The sequence below is a fragment of the Hyperolius riggenbachi genome, chromosome 2 (assembly GCF_040937935.1).
Source record: "Hyperolius riggenbachi isolate aHypRig1 chromosome 2, aHypRig1.pri, whole genome shotgun sequence".
Taxonomy (NCBI): Eukaryota; Metazoa; Chordata; class Amphibia; order Anura; family Hyperoliidae; genus Hyperolius; species Hyperolius riggenbachi.
The window spans coordinates 234,765,632-234,793,631 of record NC_090647.1 but is presented as its reverse complement, the minus strand read 5'-3'; the positions used below and the strand labels follow the sequence as shown (position 1 = coordinate 234,793,631).

Sequence of the window (28,000 nt, the reverse complement as noted above, 5' to 3'; positions counted from 1 at the left end):
ATAACTCAGAAGTTGGTGGGTGGTGCTGGTAGTCATTAAGTTGGCACAAAGGTATGCTAAGGACCTATTGGTTAGCCAGTACAGTACCCAAACATAAATAAGTTAATGGTCTGGCACTAGCTTTTGTATGAAATAGCCATTTGTAATAATAAAGCGGTTTTAAGCAACAAAAGGTAGTGCCAGACCATTAACTTCTTTAGTTCTGGATACAGTTGTTGTATTAGACTTGGAAACCTAGTTAAAGGAAAACTATAATTGTTTTTAACACATTGTCAAGTTAAACTGTAATCAACCTGATGCTTTAAAAAACAAAAAAACAAACAAACCTGTTAAGTGTTAATAAAAATTCTGATCACCCCCCAGCTAAGCTTTCAAAGATATATCCAGAATCCTCTCAATTGTGTTGGAGAGGCTGCAATGAAAAGGGAAGCCTGGAACATATCTTTTGGTTTTGCCCAAAGATCTCCCCACTATGGTCTAAAGTGCAACGCCTCATTCAATTAAAAACTGGGATTTTAATCCCTTTTGACCCCGTTTATATGGTCCTTGGTAAACCTCCCCCAGATACCCCCAGGCACACGGTACGCTTAATCACTCACATTTTGACAGCCACTCGTTTATCAATTGCCTCATCCTGGAAAAACATTGCTCCCCCGACATTAACGGAGGTCAAACATAAGATCGAATGGTCCAAAGAGATGGAAAAAATGACAGCATCACTAAGAGACAATGAATCTAGTTTTCACAAAGTCTGGAGCCCTTGGTCCCTATCCTCTCCCGACCTACGGCCCCCCTAAATCACACTCAGCAATCCTACTCCTAGAATACACACACTCCCCTACAACATATGGACAGGCCAGGAATATCCCACCACTAAAGAGCCAAATACTCAAACTTGCACCTTTAAGCCCCTGCATACATATACATAACCTTCGACCTTAGTCCTATCGGAAGGCCAATGGTATACCTCTCCCATCCCCCACCTATAGGCCTTCTCTCCATTACTCATTGATCTTTGGTGTGATCCCCCATACTGTTATGCCCCCAGTTTCAGTGTTGTTTAGGCTAACAGTGCCAGTGTATAATATTCAATTATGTTAGTTAAGTTGCTCTCTAGAATTGCTCTACTTTTCTTAAATTAATCTGCAAGATGATCAAGAATACATATTTGTATTATCGTTGGATGGTTACAGGTTCACCACAACTCCAAGCCGTCAGAACTTTATCCAAGCTGGACTAATGCTCTTGAGATGAACTGATCTCGAACATGTTTACAGTTATTGATCTCACCATGTTAGGCGTTGTTAACCCTTGACATGATTATTATGTTTACCCAACACTGTGTATTCTCTTTGTTTTTCCTTTTCTGTTAAGAAAATCTTTTAATAAACATCAGTAAAACAAAAAAAAAAATTCTGATCACCCCACAGTGCACAGAAGTCACTGATGGCATCACCAGGAGCAGAACATACCAAGTGGGCAGGGAGGCAAATGCTTCCTTCCTTTTCTTGCAACAGCCATTGCAGTATAGTTTAAGATACAGCGATCACAGCTTCCAGATGCCACTGATCACCATAAAGTAAATGTAAAGTCTCTACTTAACTTAAAACAACAATTTCCTAAAGGGAAACTGAAGCGAGTATTTTTTTTTTTAAATAAACACATGACGTAGCTGCAAATGAATATTACATACTAACCTCCCTGTTAGTTCCTCTCAGAAGCTCACCATTTTCTTCTTACAGTGATCCCTTCCAGTTCTGACAATATTTTATTAGAACTGAAATATACCAGTTGCTGTCAGTTATATATCAGCAGCTGTCAGTTACAACTGAATGTGCAAGATAATGTCCATGTTTCCCTATGGTTCAAGTGGGTGATATTGCAGTTTAACAGTGAGCTGACCAGGAAGCTGTTATGGGGTAAAGGCCATTTTTTAAATGGAGGACGGAGAATTCCATTGATCACAGTGGACAAATGGAACACAGGAGAGGAGAAAGAGATTGAGGAGTAGACTACACAGGAGGTAAGTATGACATGTGTATGGTTATTTTGACTTTTTATTTTTAGTTCAGGCTCTCTTTAATTAGCACAATAATAGCACCTGTGATTTTTATGCTAACAAGGAATGCTAATGTATGTATTTGAATTACCCTTCTTAATTGAACTAGTATCTGTGTATAATAATCTCACCAAGCACACTGTGCTAAGAATAGCTTTGTTGTGCCCCCTCCTGCAAGTGTCAGACCAGGCCTCTGCCTGGTTTGTCTATGCCTGCAAACAGTCCTGGGTGGGGTGTTGGGATAAATCAATGGCTTATCTCTCGACATGGAGATAAGTATTGTACCTCCTGTCCTCATGGTTTGGTCTGCTCCCGAGTATAATTGGCAATACCTGATGCACAGCAAATATGCTCAGATGTTTATATAAATGTAATGAAGATCACAAATACACATGTACAAGGTGATAATCAGAGCCACTGCTTACCTGTGCGCTCATGTTTTTTGTTCTTTTCTTTGAAACAATAGCTGTCTAGAGATGGCTCAAACCTCCGCTTTTCGGTTCGTAAACCTCGAATGCGAACCTCCGCAAAAAGTTTGGTTTGCGTGAACTTGCGCGAACCGCAATAGACTTTAATGGGAGGTGAAATTTGAAAATTAGAAACATTTATGCTGGCCACAAAAGTGATGGAAAAGATGTTTCAAGGGGTCTAACATCTGAGTTTTTGCATGGGGGAGTGGGATACATGCCAAAAGTCCCCGGGAAAAATCTGGATTTGACGCACAGCAGCGTTTTAAGGGCAGAAATCACATTGCATGCTAAATTGGAGGCCTTAAGTGCTTTAAAACATCTTGAATGTATATACATCAATCAGGGAGTGTAATTAGTGTACTGCTTCACACTGACACACCAAACTCATTGTGTAATGCACCGGAAACAGCTGTTTCTGTAGTGACGGCCGTGCTAACCTACTGCGCACTATGGCGAGATTGCTCTTCCTCACTTAGTGATGTCAGGTAATGTCTGACTGCCTTATCAACGTTCTTTCTCTACCATTGTTAAAGCTTACATCTATTTTTTTAAATAGATGTTTTTTGTTCTGCTTGCTGTTCAGTACCTTTAACGAGAATCTGTTATGGAGGACAAGTCTGCCATTCATTCAACTGTATGACTGATAAACAAGTTTCCATATTACTTTCTCAGTACCATGGTGACCACGGGTAATGGCCGGGGAATCAGGGTTCGATTCTGGTCCGGAGTGGGAGCCTGAGAAATGGCTACCGCCACCACACATCCAAGGAAGGCATCAGGTATTCTGTGGGCAAAGGAGCAGGAACAGCTACCACCACAAATCCAAGGGCGGCAACAGGCATGGCATGCAAGTCCCAACTCAGGGAGGTATTGACAAAAAATAACAATAGAGTAGGACTTGCGAGGCCCTGCTGTATACAGGGGCCTTCCTAGGGTCCTTGGAGATCAGGGGCACCTGTGGGCACAAGGTGGGGGTGTATGCGAGTCTCGCCAAAAATGGGCGTGGCCATACAGTGAATGGGCGTGGTCATGGGTGGGGCCACATTTACATGAACTTAGCAGTGGTGTAAGCTACAGATAACGGGCCTGCCCATCAAAATATTGGATGGAGCCCCATGTCCTTTATTTAGATAATTTACAATCAGTATAGGCATAGATCAAAGATGTATATGCACATACAATTTTTATTGGTCAATCACTGACCAATTTTACCACCCCCATGCAGTAAGTGGGCCAACAGACAATGAATTTGATGACCTGAGCTAAAATTGACTAATCAAAATTGTATGTGTGTACCAGGCTTCACAGCTAATACTGTACATATTGTAAATAGCAGGGATCAACACACACTGCAGCTAGTTTACTATCAATACAGGCACAGAGTAAAAGCTTATACTGTACATACTGGAGGCAGCAGAGATCAGCACACACTGCAGCTACTTTACTATCAGTACAGGCCCAGAGTAATGGCTTATGATGTACATACTGGAGGCAGCAGAGATGAGCACACACTGCAGCTAGTTTACTATCAATACAGGGACAGAGTCACAGCTTATGATGTACATACTGGAGGCAGCAGAGATCATCACACACTGCAGCTAGTTTACTATCAGTACAGGCCCATAGTAACAGCTTATAATGTACATGCTGGGGGTAGCAGAGATCAGCACACACTGCAGCTAGTTTACTATCAATACAGGGACAGAGTCACAGCTTATAATGTACATACTAGAGGCAGCAGAGATCAGCACACACTGCAGCTAGTTTACTATCAATACAGGCACAGAGTCACAGCTTATAATGTACATACTGGAGGCAGCAGAGATCAGCACACACTGCAGCTAGTTTACTATCAGTACAGGCCCAGAGTAACAGCTTGTATTGTACATACAACAGCTTATACTGTACATACTGGAGGTGGAGATCAGCAAAAACTGCAGCTAGCTTACTATCAGTACAGGGACAGAGTCACAGCTTATAATGTACATACTAGAGGTAGCAGAGATCAGCACACGCTGCAGCTAGTTTACTATCAGTACAGGCCCAGAGTAACAGCTTATAATGTACGTGCTGGGGGTAGCAGAGATCATCACACACTGCAGCTAGTTTACTATCAATTCAGGCACAGAGTAACAGCTTATACTCTACATATTGGAGGTAGCAGAGATCAGCACACGCTGCAGCTAGTCTACTATCAGTACGGACCCAGAGTAACAGCTTATAATGTACGTGCTGGGGTAGCAGAGATCAGCACACACTGCCGCTAGTTTACTATCAATACTGGCACAGAGTCACAGCTTATAGTGTACATACTGGGGTAGAAGGAGTCAGCACATACTGCAGCTAGTTTACTATCAATACAGGCACAGAGTAACTTATACTGTAATGGGGCATAGAAGATGGGGCACAGATACACGCACCGGGGCATAGAGGATAAGGCACAAGCACACACAATGGGGCACAGAGCTTGGGGCACAGATACACACAATGGGCCACAGAGTTTGGGGCACAGGCACATACAATGGGGCACAGACACACACACAATGGGGAACAGAGCTTGGGGCACAGATACACACAATGGGGCACAGAGGTTGGGGCACAGGCACATACAATGGGACACAGACACACACACAATGGGGAACAGAGCTTGGGGCACAGATACACACAATGGGGCATGGAGGTTGAAGCACAGATACACACAATGGGGCACAGAGGTTGAGGCACAGATACACACACACAAAATGAGGCAGATAGATACAAAATAAGAAAGACACACACATACAATATTACATAAACACACACTTACAATGGAGAACAGAGAATGGGGCATGGACACACACATAGATTATACTACCTCCTCCCTGTCTGGAGTCTCTGCACTGCAGTGTGGCACACACAGGGTTAACACTAGCTGCTGCGGCTGCATCCTGCCTGTGTTCTGACCTCCCGGCTGGCTGTGACTGTTCTCCCCCGAAGTTTGAAGCTCTGCAGCAGAGGCTCTCTCAATTGCTTCTTATGCCTGCAGGTCCATCTGTGGCTGTGCCTGTGTGGGGACGGAGTCCAGCACAGCTGCAGGCAAATTGAACTGCCAGTCTGCCATGCGGAGGGTCAGCGGCAGCGGGCACCAGGCGGGCAAATGGCATCTGGTCTTCTCTACACGATACGTGCAGGGGGCGGAGCTAGTCATGCTCTTTCCAGCCCCCTGCCTTTGCAAATCAATCTCACGCCCCCTGCCTTGTGCTCCTGATTGGGCAAGGGGCGGATGGACCAGGGCAGCTGATGTTTCCAAGCGGCGAGTGCCGCCCACAACATGGCGGCCGCCGTATCGCACAAACGCCAGCCGCGCTGAGTAAAATATTCGGGGCACTCTCATTGGTCACCCAAGAGCCGTAATTAGGGGCACCCCAAAGCCATATCCGTGGCACGGGCCGCGGACATATGACGCTAGCGACGCCCCTGGCTGCATATGAGATGAATCAACTTTAAATCCTTTAACGAGAATCTGTTATGGAGGGAAAGTCTGCCATCCATTCAACTGTGTGACTGATAAACAAGTTTCCATATTACTTTCTCAGTACCATGGTGACCACGGGTAATGGCCGGGGAACCGGGGTTTTTGATTCCGGTCCGGAGTGGGAGCCTGAGAAACTGCTACCACCACCACACATCCAAGGTAGGCAGCAGGCATGCTGTTGGCAAAGGAGCAGGAATGGCTACCACCACAAATCCAAGGGAGGCAGCAGGCATGGCATGCAAGTCCCGACTCAGGGAGGTATTGACGAAAAATAACAATACAGTAGGACTTTCGAGGCCCTGCTGTATATGAGATGAATTGACTTTAAATTCTTTAACGAGAATCTGTTATGGGGGGCAAGTCTGCCATCCATTCAAGTGAGAGGTATGCACTGACTGCCAGGTATAATACAATGTGCAGTCACAGATGCAGTAAAAGGTATGCAGTGACTGCAAACAGCTGTTTGTGTAGTGACGACCGTGCTGGACTGGTGCGCACCATGACGAGAGTGCAGGTGATGGCGGCTTTCCAGCCCATATGGTCGCCGGGCTGAGGTAGCTGAATGACAGAACAGTGACTGTCCAGCTGATCGAATTTGGTCTGTCCACAATGAAGCAACAACCTTATTATCTTAGGTGTGCCCCCCCCCGAGACACTCATATACCCGGCAGTCATTGCTTCATTATGATATGCAAGCTCCTTCACCGCGGCAAGGTAACGATCATGAAGGGGAATCCGTCTGGAGTCCTGGACCCTGTTGGTGGTGGCGGAGAAGGCAGTCAAGCGACCTGCAGGCAGAGATGCTGTGTGGGGAGCGACTTAGTCTTGGGGCAGGCAGTTACACGGCATGCAGGCAGAGATGCTGTGTGTGAGGACTGACTTAGTCTTCGGGCAGGCCTGTCCGTGCTTTGCAGACCACGTGGTCAGATAAACCCTTGACCCGACGCTGTGTGCCAGAGATGACACCACTTGCCTTTCAACATCACAGTACAGTTTGAGTATCGCCTTTTTTGAGAAATAATTTTGGCCTGGTCAGTGCTGTTCGGATACCCCTTTTTCCAGATCCGGATACCCAGATATCCGATCCGGGTCGCATATCCGATTTAAAAATTTTCCAATCCAGATCCGAATCGGATATCTGATCTCAGTATCCGGGGTTTCCGGCCGGATTCGGATATCCGGATAGAAAAACCGGAAGTGGCCTTTACATTGCTTTAAAAACGTTTTTTAGGATAAATGAGGCATGTAGCATCATTATTTTTTAAAGGGGAACACTAATTGATGATGTGGGGACTTAAAATCCCCCCCCTAAAAAAATGGCTGTCAATTAACATCAGGCCTAGGTTCCAGACAGCGGTTGTGCAGCCCACATTGTGTCCAAAGTCCAACCGCACAACTGGGACATGACAGTTTTCATCCAAGACCCCTCCAAAAAATTATGCAGCAATTGTGTTTTGGGTTAAATATAGGTGGTATCAGCACAGCAGCAGTGGCCTGTGGCACCCTGGCAGTGTGAGCAGCACAGGCAGCAGGAGCAGGGCAATGCAGCAGCAGCAGCAGGTGTAATGTGTGCAGTCGCATGCCAGACATGTCACTTGGCACATGGCACGTGTCACATGGCACTTTGCACGTGGCAGTGTCACGTAACACGTGCCAAGTGCCACGTGACATGTGCCAAATGTCACGTGTTAAGTGGCAAGTGACACGTGGAAAGTGACATGTGGCAAGTGACATGTGGCAAGTGCCGAGTGACAGTCAGACAGCAGAGAAGAAGGCACTAGTGCACACTAACTGTCACACTGGCACTGCTCACAGCACAGCAGTTTTGTAGAAAGCTAACACAGTAGTACTACTACTCTAACAACTATTAGCAGCACTGACTGCAGTACTAAAGTACTAACTACACAATAACACAGTAATCCTATCCCTGAATCCCTAACCTAACCTAAACTGTAGCTAGCTAAGGCTAATAGCTGGCCAGCAGGCAGCAACTGGCCTGGTCTGTGCACAGCACACACACAGACACATAGCAGCTGCCTGCAGCACACACTCTGACTGTCACACATGACATCAAGCTAATTAATGATTTAAAAATAGTCTAGTGATAGTGAAGGGGTTAATCACTGAACAGCTTTCGGTTTATCACTGTGTACAGCCCTTGCTAGGCCCAGCAGCACCGGAGCACACACTCTGACTGTCATACAATGACATCAATCAAGCTAATTAACGATTTAACAATAGTGTAGTGATAGTAGTGAAGGGGTTAATCACGGAACAGCTTTAGGTTTATAACTGTGTACAGCCCTTGCTAGCCACCAGCACTGGAGCAATTCTCGCAGTGAGCATTCAGCAAGCTAAGACGATATGTCTGATCATGGCAGCCCTCCTTATTATACAGGGTGGCTGGCCAGTGTTCCTTTCTGTGATTGGGTGCCAGGGTTTAGGCTGGGAGCCCTCTGATTGGCTCAATGAGGTCAGGTGGGGCTGTCCAGGGTTCCCCTCTGTGATTGGTTGCTAGGGCTTCTGCTGGGAGCCCTCTGATTGGCTCCAGGACGTCATCTCCTTAGTTACAGTATTTTGGATCTGGATATCCACAATATCCGCAGATATCCGCATGATGCGCCCAAATGTCCGCAGATAGCTATCCTGATTTTTTTTTTTAAACGGAATCCGAATCAGATAGTGTAAAAAAGTTTGGATATCTGGGTTACACGGATATCCGGAATCCGGATGAGCACCCCTGTGGTCAAGCACACAGTTCAGCCTCCCCTGTGAAAAGAGGCCTGTCTCTGGTAGCTGTTGTTGTTCAGTCGCTCACTGTTCAGTCAAGTCTCACTCGTTGTGACCCCATGGACCATAGCACACTAGGCCCCTCTATGACAATATCCACCGTGATAAAGCCTCAGAAATAAAAGACATACTTGTAACGTTATTTCAGTTTCTTAAGATGCTGATGTGATGCATCTAGTTCCAAGGAAGATGTGTTTGTTGTATTACCATGCTGTTAGCTGAATGTCTTCTTCAAAAATGACTTTACATATAATGTATTCTGTGATGCATTTACATTACAATGTAACTCTACTTTAGACTGCTTTTCTGGTTGATTTAGAGTTTTACTCTTGTAAAGTCTTCTATGCTGTGTATATGTTGTTTCCTTGCAAAAAAAACAAAACAAACAAAAAAGCATCAATTATTGAAAGCTTTGAAAAAAGTGTACAAATTGTTTATGGTGATATAATTTCTTTCCTTAGATGGCCTTAATACAGACAGCATCAAACAGTCTTCTCAACATCTGAACAGCCGATGGACAGACTTCTGCCAGTTACTGAGTGAGAGACTTTCTTGGCTGGAATATCAAAACAGCATCCTTGCCTTTTACTCCCAGCTACAAGTATTTGAGCAGGCGGCAATTACAGCTGAAAACTGGCTAAAAGCACAAGCTATAACGGCCTCTGAAGCTGAAGCAGTCAAATTGCAGTTGCAAAAATGCAAGGTTAGAGAAATTCTTTGCTAGTGTTCAAGTTCTGATGTGCAGAATTTGCATACATGTCATAAGAGTTTGTGTAAAAAATGATGCAGTAGTGTGAAGACCGGCACCATCAGTAAATATAATGCTCTTTATTAATTAAAAAGACACATGGACAAAAAGCACAACGTTTCGGAGGGGTATCCTCCTTTCTCAAGTGAATGTCCGTGTCTAAATAAAATCAAAACTTGTACATGTTTAAATAGTGAAAGCACATGGAGTGCGAACCAATCACATAAGAATGCGCCTATGGCGACCAATCCCCTGTCCGATACTCTGAGCGGACCTGATGGGGAACCTAGAAGTTAATATTCAAATGTGAGCTGACGTAGGAAACCCGGAAGCGCTGTGCCAAAAAGGGAGGCGGAAACTGCAGCTCAAGCCGCCGCGCGCAGGACGCCGACCAATCAGCCGGCACATCTAGATGACATCACTCCGGACCCGCCTACAGGCTGAAGCGGACCAGATGGGAGACAGTGACGGCTCGGAGCGGCGAAACAACCCGCCCCTTAGGTCAGAAGCGTCATTTCACCACGTGGGTGAGATGTAAACAAACCACCCACGTGGTGATAACACAGCAGCGAGAACCTCCGGAGCCGCCCCCCTCACAGCGCTCTCCGTCAGATAGTACAAACTAGAAGGGAAAGAAATAAAAATGAAAACACATTGAAAGAACAACACTCAACAATAAACAAGCCGATGGTAAATCCCATAGATGGTAAATCAATCATGATGGTCATGTCAAAAACAGTGCATTATATAAGTGGTTGCATATCATATTCTCTATTCATCCCACAGGGTTCTAGAGTATCTAACCTTTTAATCCAAACGGCCTCCCTATATAGTAACCTCTTAATCCTATTGCCACCCCTCCTTAGGGGAGGGACCTGTTCTAATATTTGGAATCTTAATTGGCTCACTGAGTGTCCTGCCTGTAAAAAATGGGACGGAACAGCTAAGTCGCTATATCTATTACGTATAGTACTTTTGTGGGCCGCAAATCTAACCTTCATAGGTTGAGTGGTTTGGCCCACATATAGCAATGGGGATGATGTATCACAGGTCCTCTGATGACACTGTTACAGTTAATACAACTAAGACAAGGGTCAAAAATATCAGGGAAACCATCTTTCAAGATATGCCAATTCTGGCGAATGGCATTAGCTATTTCATATCTTGAAATAGCTAATGCCATTCGCCAGAATTGGCATATCTTGAAAGATGGTTTCCCTGATATTTTTGAATTTCAAGTCCCTCCCCTTATGTCTTATAAACGGGCACCCACACTTAGGGATAGGTTGGTACGGGCCGACTTAGGTTCGAGCCGTCCCGTCCAGCCTCCCTCTAATCGCCCTAACGGCACTTACCCTTGTCTTAGTTGTATTAACTGTAACAGTGTCATCAGAGGACCTGTGATACATCATCCCCATTTAGGTACTGCCTTTAAGATACAGGGACAATTTGATTGCAATTCTAAATATGTAATATATGCCCTTACATGTCCTTGTGGTTTGCTATATGTGGGCCAAACCACTCAACCTATGAAGGTTAGATTTGCGGCCCACAAAAGTACTATACGTAATAGATATAGCGACTTAGCTGTTCCGTCCCATTTTTTACAGGCAGGACACTCAGTGAGCCAATTAAGATTCCAAATATTAGAACAGGTCCCTCCCCTAAGGAGGGGTGGCAATAGGATTAAGAGGTTACTATATAGGGAGGCCGTTTGGATTAAAAGGTTAGATACTCTAGAACCCCGTGGGATGAATAGAGAATATGATATGCAACCACTTATATAATGCACTGTTTTTGACATGACCATCATGATTGATTTACCATCTATGGGATTTACCATCAGCTTGTTTATTGTTGAGTGTTGTTCTTTCAATGTGTTTTCATTTTTATTTCTTTCCCTTCTAGTTTGTACTATCTGACGGAGAGCGCTGTGAGGGGGGCGGCTCCGGAGGTTCTCGCTGCTGTGTTATCACCACGTGGGTGGTTTGTTTACATCTCACCCACGTGGTGATATGACGCTTCTGACCTAAGGGGCGGGTTGTTTCGCTGCTCCGAGCCGTCACTGTCTCCCATCTGGTCCGCTTCAGCCTGTAGGCGGGTCCGGAGTGATGTCATCTAGACGTGCCGGCTGATTGGTCGGCGTCCTGCGCGCGGCGGCTTGAGCTGCGGTTTCCGCCTCCCTTTTTGGCACAGCGCTTCCGGGTTTCCTACGTCAGCTCACATTTGAATATTAACTTCTAGGTTCCCCATCAGGTCCGCTCAGAGTATCGGACAGGGGATTGGTCGCCGTAGGCGCATTCTTATGTGATTGGTTCGTACTCCATGTGCTTTCACTATTTAAACATGTACAAGTTTTGATTTTATTTAGACACGGACATTCACTTGAGAAAGGAGGATACCCCTCCGAAACGTTGTGCTTTTTGTCCATGTGTCTTTTTAATTAATAAAGAGCATTATATTTACTGATGGTGCCGGTCTTCACACTACTGCACTGACTTTGAGCCAGGAGTGCTGCCTGGCCTTTTGACCGTGGCACATCATTGAAATCTTATACAGGAAGTGCTGTCCATCTCTACCTTCGATATGTAAAAAATGATGTAATACATACTTTGCTACATTTAATATCCTAGTTTTAGACCTTAATAGTTCTTCTATTGCTGCTGTTTGCTCTGATGCGCAGCAAATACACAAAACAATGTTGTCATAACTATAACTTACAAAGAGCAATTGACTTATGTGGCTAGGATTGTACAAGCCTACTGGGCAACCTCAGGATTCTCTGAAGTGCTTTGCTTCGTTCTATGAATGTTGCCTTTTGTAAAGTACTCTGTATGTAGCCATAGTTGACCTCTCCCACCCTCACCTTCCTGACCCCTGTACCCACAGTGCTCCTTGCAAGCCTTCCTTATAAAGCCATTTCCTTTGCACTTCAGCTTAATTTATAGATATGTGTGTGGGTAAAGTGCCAAGTTTGGGCATGGACAGTTTGATGAGAAAGACCTTTTGGCAATGTGCACACTACTATTTGCATTGCTATATACTTTGAATAGGAAGTGAAGTTGTACAAGCACACACCCTGCAACAATTTATAAACAACTACCCAAAGATATGTCTGAATCCACAAGATGTGATTTGGCCATGGTAACAAATAATGTATTTTCGATTTCCTAATCCTGATGTTAGCAAAGATACTAAACATGAAGAACATACCAGACAATAGAGGTGGATATTTTGAAACTATGTGCCATTGTGGAAGGAAGATATTTCACAACCTTAAAAAATTATTTACAGTTGTATCTAGTATCTTAATGGTCCTTTTTTCAAGAAATAATATTGGACACACACACACACACACACACACACGTAAACAGATACACACACACACACATAAACAGATACACACGCACGCACGTAAACAGAAAAGAAGCACCAGATGAGAGGATGCTGGTACAAACTAATGGAAACAAGAGGGGACATAGTAAGGCATCATAACAGGAACTTTATATATATATATATATATATATATATATATATATTATCCCTTGTTTGCTCTCTGGAGCTCGACATGAACCATGACACACTAGTGATGCTCGGATACCCCTTTTTATTATTCGAGTTTGGTCGAATTAGAATTAGTAAATTATTTGCGTTCGGTCGAATATTCGAATCGAATTTTTTTTACTATTCGATTCGACCTCGGACTTCGAGCTCACTATTCGAGTCGGTATTCGAGCTCATTATTCGAGCTGACTATTCGAATTGGCCTTAAATAGCTTCCAACACTTGTTTTGAGGGTGAATAATGCAAGAAACATCTTTTTTTCTAAGTAACAACAGCAAGTGATTATGTGGGGATGTTCCTTTAAAAAAAAAAAAAAGGTGGAAAGAGAAGTTGTGTCCAAAATGTTGTTCAGTACTGTATATACTTCTTCTTCTTCTTTATCTTCTATATCTTCTTCTTCTTCTTCTATATCTTCTTCTTCTATATCTTCTTCTTCTATATCTTCTTCTATATCTTCTTCTTCTTCTTCTTCTATATCGTCTTCTTCTTCTTCTTCTTCTTCTTCTTCTTCTTCTTCTTCTTCTTCTTCATCTTCTTCATCATCATCTTCTTCTTCATCTTCTTCTTCTTCATCATCTTCTTCTTCTTCATCTTCTTCTTCATCTTCTTCATCTTCTTCTTCTTCATCTTCTTCTTCATCATCTTCTTCTTCTTCATCTTCTTCATCTTCATCTTCTTCATCTTCTTCATCTTCTTCATCTTCTTCTTCTTCATCTTCTTCATCTTCTTCTTCATCTTCTTCATCTTCTTCATCTTCTTCTTCTTCTTCTTCTTCATCTTCTTCTTCTTCATCTTCTTCTTCTTCATCTTCTTCATCTTCTTCATCTTCTTCATCTTCTTCATCTTCTTCATCTTCTTCTTCTTCTCCTTCTTCTTCTTCATCTTCTTCTTCATCATCTTCTTCATCTTCTTCTTCTTCTTCATCTTCTTCTTCTTCATCTTCTTCTTCTTCATCTTCTTCATCTTCTTCTCCTTCTTCTTCTTCTTCTTCTTCTTCTTCTTCTTCTTCTTCTTCTTCTTCTTCTTCTTCTTCTTCTTCTTCTTCTTCTTCTTCTTCTTCTTCTTCTTCTTCTTCTCCTTCTTTTTCTATATTGTCTTCTTCTTCTTCACTTATTTCTCTTTTATATTTTTTTTAAAGAAATGCAGCTATTTTTGAGCGTAATAAATAGCTGGTTGCGCACGCATGTTGGAAGCGCCATTGTATGTGCTCCCTGGCAGTGGAAACACACAGACAGCAGGAGGTAAATTCAGCAGCAGGAGGAGGAGGATGATTGTGTGGCAGCATGCAGTCAATGAGGCAGGCAGCGAGACGAGACATAATAGGCTGTGGTACCTAGCGGTGGTACCAGGCCGTAAATACACAGCATGAGGTTCCAGACAGCGGTCGTGAAGCCCACATCATGTCCAATACACAACTGGGACAACACAGTGTTCAACCCGGACACCTCTAAAAATAATATCACACAGTATTAATAAAAAGTATATATAATTTTTTGTTTTTTTTAAAGAAATGCAGCTATTTTTGAGCGTAACAAATGCACGCATGTTGGAAGCGCCATTGTATGTGCTCCCTGGCAGTGGAAACACACAGACAGCAGGAGGTAAATTCAGCAGCAGGAGGAGGAGGATGAGTGTGTGGCAGCAGGCAGTCAATGAGGCAGGCAGCGTGACATAATAGCCCTGGTACCTAGCGGTGATACCAGGGCTGTAAATAAACACAGCAGGAGGTCCCAGACAGCAGTCGTGCAGCCCACATCGTGTCCAATACACAACTGGGACAACACAGTTTTCAACCCGGGCACCTCAGAAAAATTAAACCTTTTTTTTATGGTTTATTTGTTTTGTTTTTACAACAAATTACACAGACAGATATAGCTATTGTTTGACGTAATAGCTGGTGGCAGAGTGGCAGCAGAAGGTAATTCTGTGTACCCTGGCAGTGGGAAACACAGACAGACAGCAGCAGCAGCAGGAGGAATGGAGGAGGAATGTGAGCAACTATTGTTTGACGTAATAGCTGGTGGCAGAGTGGCAGCAGAAGGAAATTCTGTGTACCCTGGCAGTGGGAAACACAGACAGACAGCAGCAGCAGCAGGAGGAATGGAGGAGTAGTGTGAGTGTGGCAGCAGGCCAGGCAGGCAGCGTGACATAATAGCCCTGGTACCTAGCGGTGATACCAGGGCTGTAAATAAACACAGCAGGAGGTCCCAGACAGCGGTCGTGCAGCCCACATCGTGTCCAATACACAACTGGGACAACACAGTTTTCAACCCGGGCACCTCAGAAAAATTAAACCTTTTTTTTTTTTTATGGTTTATTTGTTTTGTTTTTACAACAAATTACACAGACAGATATAGCTATTGTTTGACGTAATAGCTGGTGGCAGAGTGGCAGCAGAAGGTAATTCTGTGTACCCTGGCAGTGGGAAACACAGACAGACAGCAGCAGCAGCAGGAGGAATGGAGGAGTAATGTGAGCAACTATTGTTCGACGTAATAGCTGGTGGCTGAGTGGCAGCAGAAGGAAATTCTGTGTACCCTGGCAGTGGGAAACACAGACAGACAGCAGCAGCAGCAGGAGGAATGGAGGAGTAGTGTGAGTGTGGCAGCAGGCCAGGCAGGCAGTGTGACATAATAGCCCTGGTACCTAGCGGTGATACCAGGGCTGTAAATAAACACAGCAGGAGGTCCCAGACAGCGGTCGTGCAGCCCACATCATGTCCAATACACAACTGGGACAACACAGTTTTCAACCCGGGCACCTCAGAAAAATTAAACCTTTTTATTTTTTATTGGTTTATTTGTTTTGTTTTTACAACAAATTACACAGACAGATATAGCTATTGTTTGACGTAATAGCTGGTGGCAGAGTGGCAGCAGAAGGTAATTCTGTGTACCCTGGCAGTGGGAAACACAGACAGACAGCAGCAGCAGCAGGAGGAATGGAGGAGGAATGTGAGCAACTATTGTTTGACGTAATAGCTGGTGGCAGAGTGGCAGCAGAAGGAAATTCTGTGTACCCTGGCAGTGGGAAACACAGACAGACAGCAGCAGCAGCAGGAGGAATGGAGGAGTAGTGTGAGTGTGGCAGCAGGCCAGGCAGGCAGCGTGACATAATAGCCCTGGTACCTAGCGGTGATACCAGGGCTGTAAATAAACACAGCAGGAGGTCCCAGACAGCGGTCGTGCAGCCCACATCGTGTCCAATACACAACTGGGACAACACAGTTTTCAACCCGGGCACCTCAGAAAAATGAAACCTTTTTTTTTTTTTTTTTTTATGGTTTATTTGTTTTGTTTTTACAACAAATTACACAGACAGATATAGCTATTGTTTGACGTAATAGCTGGTGGCAGAGTGGCAACAGAAGGTAATTCTGTGTACCCTGGCAGTGGGAAACACAGACAGACAGCAGAAGGGCAGTACACAGCAGCCCACTGTAGGTGTAAAATGTGTGGCTACAGGCGACCTAATAGTCAAAGTGAACCAGGCTGGCTTAGTGAGCAGGAGCCAGGAGGTGGTAAAGGGTGGTTAGGCACATTAACGATGGTTCTTCAGTTCATGTCCCCCTCTCGCCGACAACAGGGGCCAGGAACTCGCCTTCCACCCATGCCTGGTTCATCTTGAGAAACGTCAGTCTGTCCACAGACTTGTGAGACAGACGTGAGCGTTTCTCGGTGACCACGCCACCAGCTGCACTGAAGCAGCGCTCGGACAGCACGCTGGAAGGGGGACAGGACAGCACTTCCAGGGCGTACTGCGCCAGCTCGCTCCAGATCTCCAGGCGCTTGACCCAATACTCCATGGGATCAACAGGGGCATCGCTGTAAAGCCCGCTGTAGGACCCCATGTAGTCAGCCACCATTCGGGTCAGGCGCTGGCTGTGACCGGAGGAGGATGCTGCTGCATGCACCTCCTCTCTAGTCACTGCTGCCGGAGCCTCTACAGTCCTGTAGAGCTCGTTGCTGAGAGACAGCAGGTCTGTGAGGCGCTTGCTGCTGGATGCAGGCACCTGCTGCTGCCTCTGTGCTGGCTGGACAGTGGGGGTGGAAGGCTGGGGGAAGGCTTCCTCCAAGCGCTCAACAAGGGCCTGCTGCAAGCTCCTTATTTGTTGCGCTGGGTCTCCTCCTGCAGGCGGCAGGAACTGGCTCAACTTCCCCTTGAGGCGTGGGTCCAACATCATGCTGATCCAGATGTCCTCCCTCTGCTTCATCTGGATCACCCTGGGGTCCTTGCGCAGGCACGTCAGCATGTGCGCTGCCATTGGGAAGAGGCGGGCCACGTGTGCTGGCACATCGACGGCAGTGCTGTCCTCATCCTCCTCCTCTTCCTCCTCAGCCTCATCCTCTCTCCACCCCCGCACCAACTCAGCTACGCTGTGCTGATCCCCCTCATCAGCAGCAAGGTCAGGGACCTCCACCAAGTCCTCCACCTCCTCCCCCTCAGAGGGTGACTGTGCAGCTGCATGACGCTCCTGCTGGTCCAAGGCTGCCGCTCCCTGTTCCAGCAAAGCATCGAGGGCCCTGTTCAGCAGACAAACCAGGGGCACCCACTCGCAGACCATAGCATGGTCCCTGCTCACCATGTTAGTGGCCTGCAGAAAGGGAGCCAGCACTAAGCACACCTGCTGCATGTGCCTCCAGTCATCATCGGGGACGATGGACGGGATGTTGCTGGTCCTGTCCCTTCTCTGAGCGGTGGACACAGTGGCCAGGGCAAGGTACTGGTTGACAGCGTGCTTCTGTTCAACCAGACGCTCCAACATCGCCAGGGTGGAGTTCCAGCGAGTCGGAACGTCAAGAATCAGCCGATGGCGTGGCAGCTCCAGCTCCTTTTGCACGTCTTCCAGGCTCGCACAGGCTGCAGCCGAGCACCGGAAGTGACGCACAACGTTCCTTGCCGTTTCCAGCAGTTCGCCCATCCCCTGGTAGGTGCGCAAGAACTTCTGCACCACCAGGTTCAGCACGTGGGCAAGACAGGGGATGTGGGTCAGGTTTCCCCTGTCTATTGCGGCAACCAGATTGGCCCCATTGTCGGCCACCACCTCTCCGACTCTGAGGCCTCTGGGGGTCAGCCAAATCCTCTCCTGCTCCTGGAGTTTGGCCAACACATGGGTTGCCGTCAGTTTGGTCTTCCCAAGGCTGACCAAGTGCAGCAGCGCTTGGCAGTGGCGGGCCTTCACGCTGCTGCTGAGGCGGGGGGTTTGGCCAGGTGTGCCGGAGGATGGCAGAGGATCAGAGGAACCTGCTGCAGTTCCCCTGACCCTGCGGGGTGGCACCACCCACTGTGTTGCTGCTGCTGCTGTGCCCGCTGCTGCTCTCCCATCCTCACCCCCTTCCACCAAGCTGACCCAGTGGACAGAGAAGGACAGGTAGCGGCCTGTCCCGAAGCGGCTGCTCCAGGAGTCCATGGTGACGTGGACCCTTTCACCAACCGCGTGCTCCAGCCCTCGCTCCACATTGGCCATCACAAAGTGGTGCAGTGCAGGAATGGCCTTGCGGGCGAAGAAGTGTCTGCTGGGGAGCTGCCAGTCTGGGGCTGCACAAGCAAGCAGCGCACGCATGTCGCTCCCCTCCTGCACGAGTGTGTACGGCAGGAGTTGGGAGCACATGGCCCGTGCCAGCAAACCGTTCAGCTGCCGCACGCGACGGCTGCTGGGAGGCAGAGCCCTAACCACCCCCTGGAAGGACTCGCTCAAAAGGCTCTGGCGTGGCCTTTTGCTTGCACGGGAATCAGCAGACACAGCAGAGGAGGCCACTGAGGACTGGCTGCCAGAACAGGCCTCAGTGTCGGCGGCAGGAGTTGCAGAGGGGGGAGGAGCAGTGCGTTTCTGCACTCCTGCTGGTGCTGCTGGAGGAGCAGGAGGGCGGGTGGCTGCTGTTGCTGCTGCTGCTGCTGCTGCTGCTGAAGGCTGTGCAGTGATGGGTGTGGTGCCACTGCCAGCACCAGATGCCTTCAGCCTCTGGAACTCCTCATGCTGGTGGAAATGTTTCGCAGCAAGGTGGTTGATGAGCGAGCTGGTGCTAAACTTTAAGGGGTCTGCACCTCTGCTCAACTTCCGCTGACAGTGGTTGCAAGTGGCGTACTTGCTGTACACTGTGGGCATGGTGAAAAATCGCCAGATTGGTGACAAAAACAACCCCCTACGGCCTGGAGCCGCTGCTGCCTGTCTCCCTGTGGTGGTTGGGGCGGGGGCTTGGGTGCAGCTGGTGGTGGTACTGGCAGATGCTGCTGCTGCTGCTGAACCTGAGACACCAGCAGGCTGTGGGACCTGCCTACTGCTGCCAATGCTTGCAATGATGCGCCTCCTTGCAAGGCCCACAAGCGCATCCTCCTCCTCCTCAGAGCTGCTGATGATGACATCCCCTGGAGCTGGTGGCACCCAGTCTTTGTCTGTCACCGTGTCATCATCATCCTCCCCCTCCTGAAACATGTCCTGCTGGGATGATGACCCCCCAAACTCCTCTCCTGATGCATGGATGGGCTGCTTGACTGTCACCACAGTCTTGCTGTCCAATCCCTCCTCCCCCAAAGTGCCCATCAGCATCTCCTCCTCAAAATCGCCAACAACAGCAGACAATACCCTGATGGTGCCTGGGGTCAAAAGACTGCTGAGTGACAGGTCGGCGACTGACGGTGAACTGGCCTCCTCCCCAGGCCCTGCTGGGCGGCTGCTGCGAACAGGGGTGGTGGTGGTGGTGAGGGTGGAGGCCTCGGATGCAGAGCTGATGGCGGGCTGCTCATCCTCCGTCATCAGTTGCACCACAGTGGCTGTATCCTTTTCCTCAATGGGACGTTTCCGACCCGGCTGGAGGAAAATCGGAGCAGGTGCTACACGCTGCTGCTGCTGTGTCTCTGCAGCGTGAGTTGCAGATGCTCCTGCTGGGCGGCGCCCAAGGCGTCCACGGCCAGTGGCTATAGGAGGAATGTTAGCCACTGACGCTGTTGCTGCGGAACTGTACATGGTGGCGCGGCCGCGGCTTGCCACAATGCTGCTCCCTCTCCTCCTGATTCCCTTGCTGCCCTTCCCCTTGCCCAAACCGCGCTGGCTGCCACTTCCAGACATCTTAGATGTTTTGGGCGTAAACACAAACGTTTTTAAAAAGGGCAGGTGAAAATTGGGGTACTTTAATGGAGTGGGTTGGTGGGTGAGGTGACACTAATCACTAAGTGATTAGATCGCTAACTGATTAGTACAGTACAAATACAAAATACAATAATCGGTAATCAGTAAGTGTGAACAGTGAACAGTGAGTGTGTCCCCTAGTACACTAACTAGAAAATACAATAATCAGTAGTAATCACTCAGATTCAGTAGAAGGAAATAGTGTGTGTACACTACAGACAGTGAGTGCACGCATGCACGCACGCGCAGGAGCTAGCCTATGAACAGTGACTGAGTGAGTGTCCCTAGTACAGTAAGTAAGTAGTAACAGTCAGGAAGTACAACTAGAAATTACAATAATCAGTAGTAATCACAAGGAAATAGAGTGTGTGTACACTACAGACAGTGAGTGCACGCACGCGCACACACGCGCAGGAGCTAGCCTATGAACAGTGACTGAGTGAGTGTCCCTAGTACAGTAAGTAAGTAGTAACAGTCAGGAAGTACAACTAGAAATTACAATAATCAGTAGTAATCACAAGGAAATAGAGTGTGTGTACACTACAGACAGTGAGTGCACGCAAGCGCACACAAGCGCAGGAGCTAGCCTATGAACAGTGACTGAGTGAGTGTCCCTACCCTAGTACAGTAAGTAAGTAGTAACAGTCAGGAAGTACAACTAGAAATTACAATAATCAGATTCAGTAGTAATCACAAGGAAATAGAGTGTGTGTACACTACAGACAGTGCACGCGCACACACACGCAGGAGCTAGCCTATGAACAGTGACTGAGTGTCCCTCCCTAGTACAGTAAGTAGTAACAGTAAGTACAACTAGAAATTACAATAATCAGTAATCAGAAGGAAATAGAGTGTGTGTACACTACAGACAGTGCATGCACACACACACGGTCACACGCAGGAGCTATGAACAAACAGTGACAGTGAGTGTCCTAGTACAGTTATATAACTACAATACAAAATACAATCACTCAGTACTAGTAAAGGACAGCAGAAATACTGGTATAGATGAGAAATAAACTAACAGAGGACAGGAGAGAACAGCTGAGCTGCCCACACAGGCAGGCCCTGAGGCCTAAAGTTGTGTAAGCTTGCCTGCAGCAGCTGGCTCTCTAGTAACACACAAGCTACTAACTAAAATACAATGTCTATCTAACTAACAACAATATAGGTGTATATAGGAGGTGTATGTGAGCAAAAACGCTAGGTGAATGACCACAATAAAGCTCTTGCTAAGCCAAAGCACAAAGGAGCAGATCTCTCTCTGTACAAAGTCAGGCAAGGACGGAAAAACCTAACATGGCGGCCGCTATTTATAGTGTAGGGGCTGGCCAGGGTCCCCCTCTGTGATTGGCTGCCGTCAGAGGGCCTGGGAGCCCTCTGATTGGCTCTGAGGACATCAATCTGGGCTATGACGCTATTCGAGCTCGGTATTCGAGCTCAAATATCGCTGTTAGCTCGAATAGCGCGAATAGTGAATGTGCTATTCGAGTTTACTCGAATAGCCCATTCGAATATCTCCAGCTATTCGAATATCTCCAGCTAGCTGAAAAAGAGCTCGAATATTCGAGCTACTCGAATATTCGAGCTCTGTTGAGCACCACTGTGACACACCACAATAGTGAAATATTTGCAGCTTAAATATATACATTTTTTTTCTGTAGCATTAAAATGATAACTGTATCAAAACATATTAATGTTAAAAGTTTAAATTAGAACAAAGTTCTTTTATTAGTCCATAAATCTGTCCAGCAATCACAGGTACACTCACACATTATACCTGTACAACTGCTTATTCATGCAATTCGTAATCACACAAAAGACAGATTAGAGGATTGAGGTTTACATCAAACACCAGTAGTTGGAATATTCCTGCGATTGCTGATCCCATGGGATCCTCACATATAACAATATATATAGTTTACCCAAACTGATTTGAAAAATATCCAGTGAGCAGCATCTCTATAGCTGGAAATGCCTTGTGATAACGAGCTACCTGCACAGCTCACAGCTGGTTTGCTCATCCTCTCTATTTCCTATCTTCTGAATCCTTGATCTGTATTTTTCTACCCCATTGGCTGCGTGCTTGTCCCAAATGTGTGAAACATTACTGAAGCCAAAAGCTCAGAATGACAGTGATGCAACCCCATGCTGCTTCTTTATCCCTGTCAGGTTGTATTATTATTAATAATAATAATAATAATAATAATAATAATAATGCTACTTAAAGTGGAACTAAACTCAAAACTTCCTTTCTGCTCTAAAAAAAATATAATAATAATAATAACCACAACTTTATGAAGAAAAAAAACCCTTATTTTCAGTTTATAGAAATCCTAAAAAACCCTGAAGCTTTAACTTGGTTTCACTTTCCAGGGACCACTGAAAGGTTTGAAGAGGAACTTTAACCCAGAATTGGACTTCATTCCAAACAGTGGCCGATATCCCCTTTGCCACAATAAATCTTTACGTTTTCTCAAATGCATTATTAGGCAGCAGGTGCTATCTGCTGCCTGCCAGTAGTAAAGATGCTGATCCACAGACTCATAGAGGATCAAACAACATGAACAAATTACACAGCAAATATCAATCATTTCTTGATCTATCTTCTATTTTTTTTTAAACCATATTTTATTAAGGGATAAGATCAATACAGCAGAATGGTCATCACATTATACCATTGAGTATGCTCATCGGTTCAATATCTAACAACTCAACTTTTCAATACAATATATGCACCATACATACATTATAACAACTGGTATTAGATTTACTTAAAATACCCTCTTCGTTTTACCCCAGTAACTTCCCCCCTCCCCTAATAAACCACCCCCAACAAATCCCCTTAAATGTCTGTGGATAGGCAGCAACAGGCCTAGGTACCTTGATAGCGCATTATCCTCAAAGTTATTTATCTTATTATCTTCAGTAGGGTATTGTACCGTGTTAGCCATCAGTAAAAGCAAGAAGTTTTAAATCAGGATGATACCATTTATTGGCTAACTAAAACTGAATAAAAATAAGCAAGCTTTCGGCCTTGCAGCCTTCATCCGGCTTATACCCTGCTAGTTTGCAGGCTGGTGGTACAGACAGCTTATATACATGCAATCTGGTATATCTGATCATATGTGCTAAATGCCCCAATGTGATGTACGTGGGAGAAACTGGACAAACTCTGCGCAAACGTATGAATGGACACAGGCACACTATTAATGATACCAAATCTGGACTCCCAGTTGCTACACACTTTCGGTCCAACGGACATGGATGATCTTCGTGTCACTGCCCTGAAGGGTGGCTTCAAAACGTCAAATGATCGATTAATAGCAGAAACAAAATTTATAAATTGGTTCAAAGCTGTGCAGAACGGTTTGAATAAGGACAACAACTTCTTATATTGGTATGAGACTGATGATATTTAAACTTTCTCAGCCATTCTAGCTGAATTTATGAACTAAGAATTTACGATACCTCTGGGTCAATCCTAATCCAGGTCTGTGAGCAAGGGAGTAAAAAGGATGCTTATCTTAGCTAATAACCTCTAACCCCCATTTACATGGTCTGTTTGAATTAAGGCATCTTAATGACATGTATTTATGCTTGAAAAGAATATCTGTTTCCCTTTTGATGTTGCATGTATATAAGCTGTCTGTACCACCAGCCTGCAAACTAACAGGATATAAGCCGGGACGAAGGCTGCAAGGCCGAAAGCTTGCTTATTTTTATTCATTTTTAGTTAGCCAATAAATGGTATCATCCTGATTTAAAACTTCTTGTTGTTATCTTCAGTCCTTAATACATCACTCTAATGGTGGCCATACATGGTACAATTTTTTCATACAATCTTACCATTTCTAGCCTACCTAAATTATTATTTCAGTATATTCACTTAATTTACCCTTATACTACATAGAAATGGTAAAATTGTATGAAAAAATTGTACCATGTATGGCCACCATTAGAGAGGCTAGATCCCAGATCAATATTTATTATGTAGCAGAGCATTCTAGTCTTCCTAATGTGCCATGCAGTTGTTCCACACAGTACCACTCTGTGTATTTAAACGGGTCCATATTTATGTCAATCTCTTGTCTCATGTAATAAAATATTATGAATTTCTTCCATTTAGAGAAAAATCTCTTGGTATATTTTGATTATCTTCTATTTTTTTTAACTTTTCACTCTGCATTGATTTATTTTTCTCCCCCTACTACAATCTTTCTCTAAAATTCCTCTTGAAGCCTCAGTATTTACTGTATGGAGAGTCAGCCTCATCAGAGCTTCTCCGAAGTCTATTCACAGCTGTTAAGGACTAATGAAACACTTCGATCTGGCTAAACAAACACAGAGCTGTGAATTTTTCAGCAAACATACATGGAATAAAGACTTATCATTGTGCCCACTATAAGCAAATATTCTTGAAGCTCCAGTTGGATATATATATATATATATATATATATATATATATATACTGTATATATAATACATGTATATACATATATATATTCTTTTCCCGAAAAGGCTATTTGTTATGGCTCATGCTGGTCTTAGAAGTGCTGAGCTTTTTCAAACAGGGATGCCAACAATAAGCTGTTACTTTATCTCACATTACTGGCATTTTGTTGCTTGTTGTTTTCAACATGACTGTGATTTTTTATTGAGCTGCAAAGGGAAATGGTAGTGGCAGTCGTATTTCCTGAAAATGGACAAAATAATGGCTCTAGAGATCACTTGTATGACATATCTGTAGGCTGCTTTACAGTTTGGAATAAACTTTAAATTATAGCACTTTCATGAACTTCACGATCGGTGGCACTGATCCAGTCAAAGAAACTTATTGGTAAGATAACTTTGGCAGCAAGTCGGTTGTATTTTTTTTTTCATCTCTGAGCTGCTGTTTATATATCTGTATTGCTTGCTGGGTGCATTAAAGGTAAATGTTTGAAGCCAAACAAAATGATTTGAGAGTTTGTAAGTCATATATGGATGCAGGTACCAATCATTTGTATATATTTTGTTTAATTGCACAATTTACAGTAGGCATATTAAACATATAGTAACAATAAAGTAGCACATTTATGCATATACCACATAACAAAGCACTTCCCTCACTTGCAAGTGCATTTTTTTAAAACAGAACTCAGGATTTCAATCATGTACTTTACAATTAATGTTTATATTAAAGGAAATCTAAAGTTAAAATGAGTTTAACTTACCTGGGGCTTCTTGCAGCCTCCTGGAGTCATCCTGTGCCTATGACATCCGCCCAAGTCCCTCTGGCAAGCAGCAACAACCCCTGCAAACCTGGTCAGCCACAAACCTCCTCACCACGCTCCCATGAAAACACTCCTGTTCTGCACATGCGCAATATACAAAAATAAATATTTTCAGCAGCGTGAGCGCAATCAGGTTACCCTTGGCTCATGGACATGCTTGCACAGTAGCCACGACTGGCAGTGACCGGCCAGCTTTGTGGGGCCACCTCTGCTTGCCAAAGGGACTCGGGTGGACGTCACGGGCACAGGATGACTCCAGGGGAGTCATTTTTAATTTTGACTTAAATAACCTTTTAAATGATGTATAATGACAGAGGGTAATCTCCCACACCGTGATTTTATAAAGCACATTAAAGCCTTAATAATATAGCTCTCCAATGTAAAAATTCAAGCATACAACAAGCATGAGATTTGAGGACCTCAACCGGTACTTGATGTCTTTTTCATAGTGTAAAAGACAAATGTTTGCTGCATCAGTAAGGGATCCTAAGAACCCTTTCACAAGTTAATTTTAGGGGATTAGAAGGATCCTCAGATCACTGCAGATCTAAACCATCCTCTGGGAAATTTACACACTCAGAATAATTATCACTTCCCACAAAGATTCAACTACCCTATAGTGGTCAGCAGACATTTTCTATAAAGAGCTGCAGGCCAACTATGAAAATGGCATTCATTTGCACGCTTAGAATTGAACAGGGTATTGTTTTTAATTCTGATGTCTTTATGACTTTATTTTGACAAGTTCTAAAGTGTTTAATACTCACAGGCATAAAGCAGTGCTTAAATGGAATTACATTTTTTGCTTGATATGCACTCATTTACAGCTTGTTTATGAAGATGATATGAACAGAATGCACCTGTTTCCAGTTCCACACTGTTTGATGAGCATAGCGGTTTATGGCAGCTCTTTCAATCAGCTCTGACCAGCATGTATGATAACACTGGTCTCTGTTTTAATTCAAACTCTGCATGAAAAATTGAAGCACTCTGCATGCATCTAAGATATAAAGATGTTTTAAGTTATCTTGGTGTGATCACCTCACAGCTGAATTTAACCACCTTTAGTAATGAATCATTAGTGTATCAATAGACACCGCATCTTGATCCCCAATCCTTCCCCCTTGGATACCATACTAATAAGTGGCAGCTGTCATAATGTAGACATGCAATAAAAATGACATGTATGAGCATACTTTAAGTTTATCTGAAGGTATTTAGTGAGTTTTTAGTTTGGTTAAAAACTGAAAAGTCCAGGGCCATGGATTCAGGTTTTCCAGTACTTGGTATAAGTTTGGCCCCAAGCCATGAAATAATAAATATTTCTGTACACCACCAAAGGAAAGGATGGTCAAATCACAGCACCATCTGTTGAAAATTGTTTCAATTACAGCTTTATTGCAAGATATTTCAACCTTCAACCAAATAAAACCATTTGAAAACAGAGATATATATATATATGTGTATTATATCCACGGTTCAGTCAGCAGAACCACTTCAATTATAGAACCTGGGTTCTAAGTGCAACAGAAGGCAATGAAACCCATAGAGCCAAAAAATGCTTAGTGAAAACAGTAAAAAACATTCTGTGCAGAAGGGAAATCACCAAATACATATACATATAATCATTTCACAAACAACCTCCAAAACCCACTAAAGTGCATATCTAAATGAAGCAGCATACATATGTATTAGACAGTAGTGAAATGGAGTGCGGAATGCATTGATACTACACTGGGTCCATAGTGAAGTGAATGCTAGGTTTGTAGTTAGCAGTGTTGAAGGAAAATAACTTACTCAATGAGACTTCTCCAATGTGTGCCAAAAACATAGAAATCTTTATTTACTCAGCTGAGGACCTTTTCATATACCAGCATTTTTAAGGCGATCACAAGCTAGCTGCAGCTTGGCTAGTTAGAAAAGGTGGGGGTCTCGTTCATCTGTTGATCTTTATATCCTAGTTAGCATGCTAATATATTCCTCCCTCCAAACAATCTGTCATCCCATGAGTCCAATGTCCAAAGGAGACTGGACTTCCTCTCTGGGCAGGTTTTCTTCCTGTGTCCTTCATGAGACTTCCTGTAATTTAAGTTTCACTTTCATAGACGATAGAACAGATTTGTTTCTCCAGAATGACCTCAAAAATAATCCTGCCTCCAGAGTCCAGTTCAAACTGCCTTTTCCAAGGAATTCTTTCTTTGTGTCCTCTAAAGGACAGAGGAGGGGAGAAAAAGGGTCGTTCTGAAATAGAGAGGCTTGAAAACAGTAACTGTATTCTACATACACATTAATTTTGGTTACATTGTGTGATTCCTAAAACAATACTATAATCCTATTCTTAAAGTGTCACTCTAGCACACTGGTCTGATAACATTAATGTGGTTCTTATAGCCACGTGAGAATATAAAGGATATACCATGTGATCAATTATAAATCTTAAATTCTTTCCACAT

The 28,000-nt window shown here is 44.6% G+C and overlaps 1 protein-coding gene across 14 annotated transcripts in view; it reads left to right on the top strand.

The window, feature by feature from the left end:
- The window catches only part of DMD (dystrophin), a 3,066,377-nt gene that overhangs the window by 1,181,193 nt on the left and 1,857,184 nt on the right, over positions 1–28,000 (top strand). For all 14 annotated transcript variants that reach the window (XM_068268325.1, XM_068268327.1, XM_068268324.1 and 11 more), the window contains one exon: positions 9,295–9,536. In XM_068268325.1, coding sequence (XP_068124426.1) covers positions 9,295–9,536 — 242 coding nt within the window. The remainder of the gene's footprint in view (positions 1–9,294; positions 9,537–28,000) is intronic.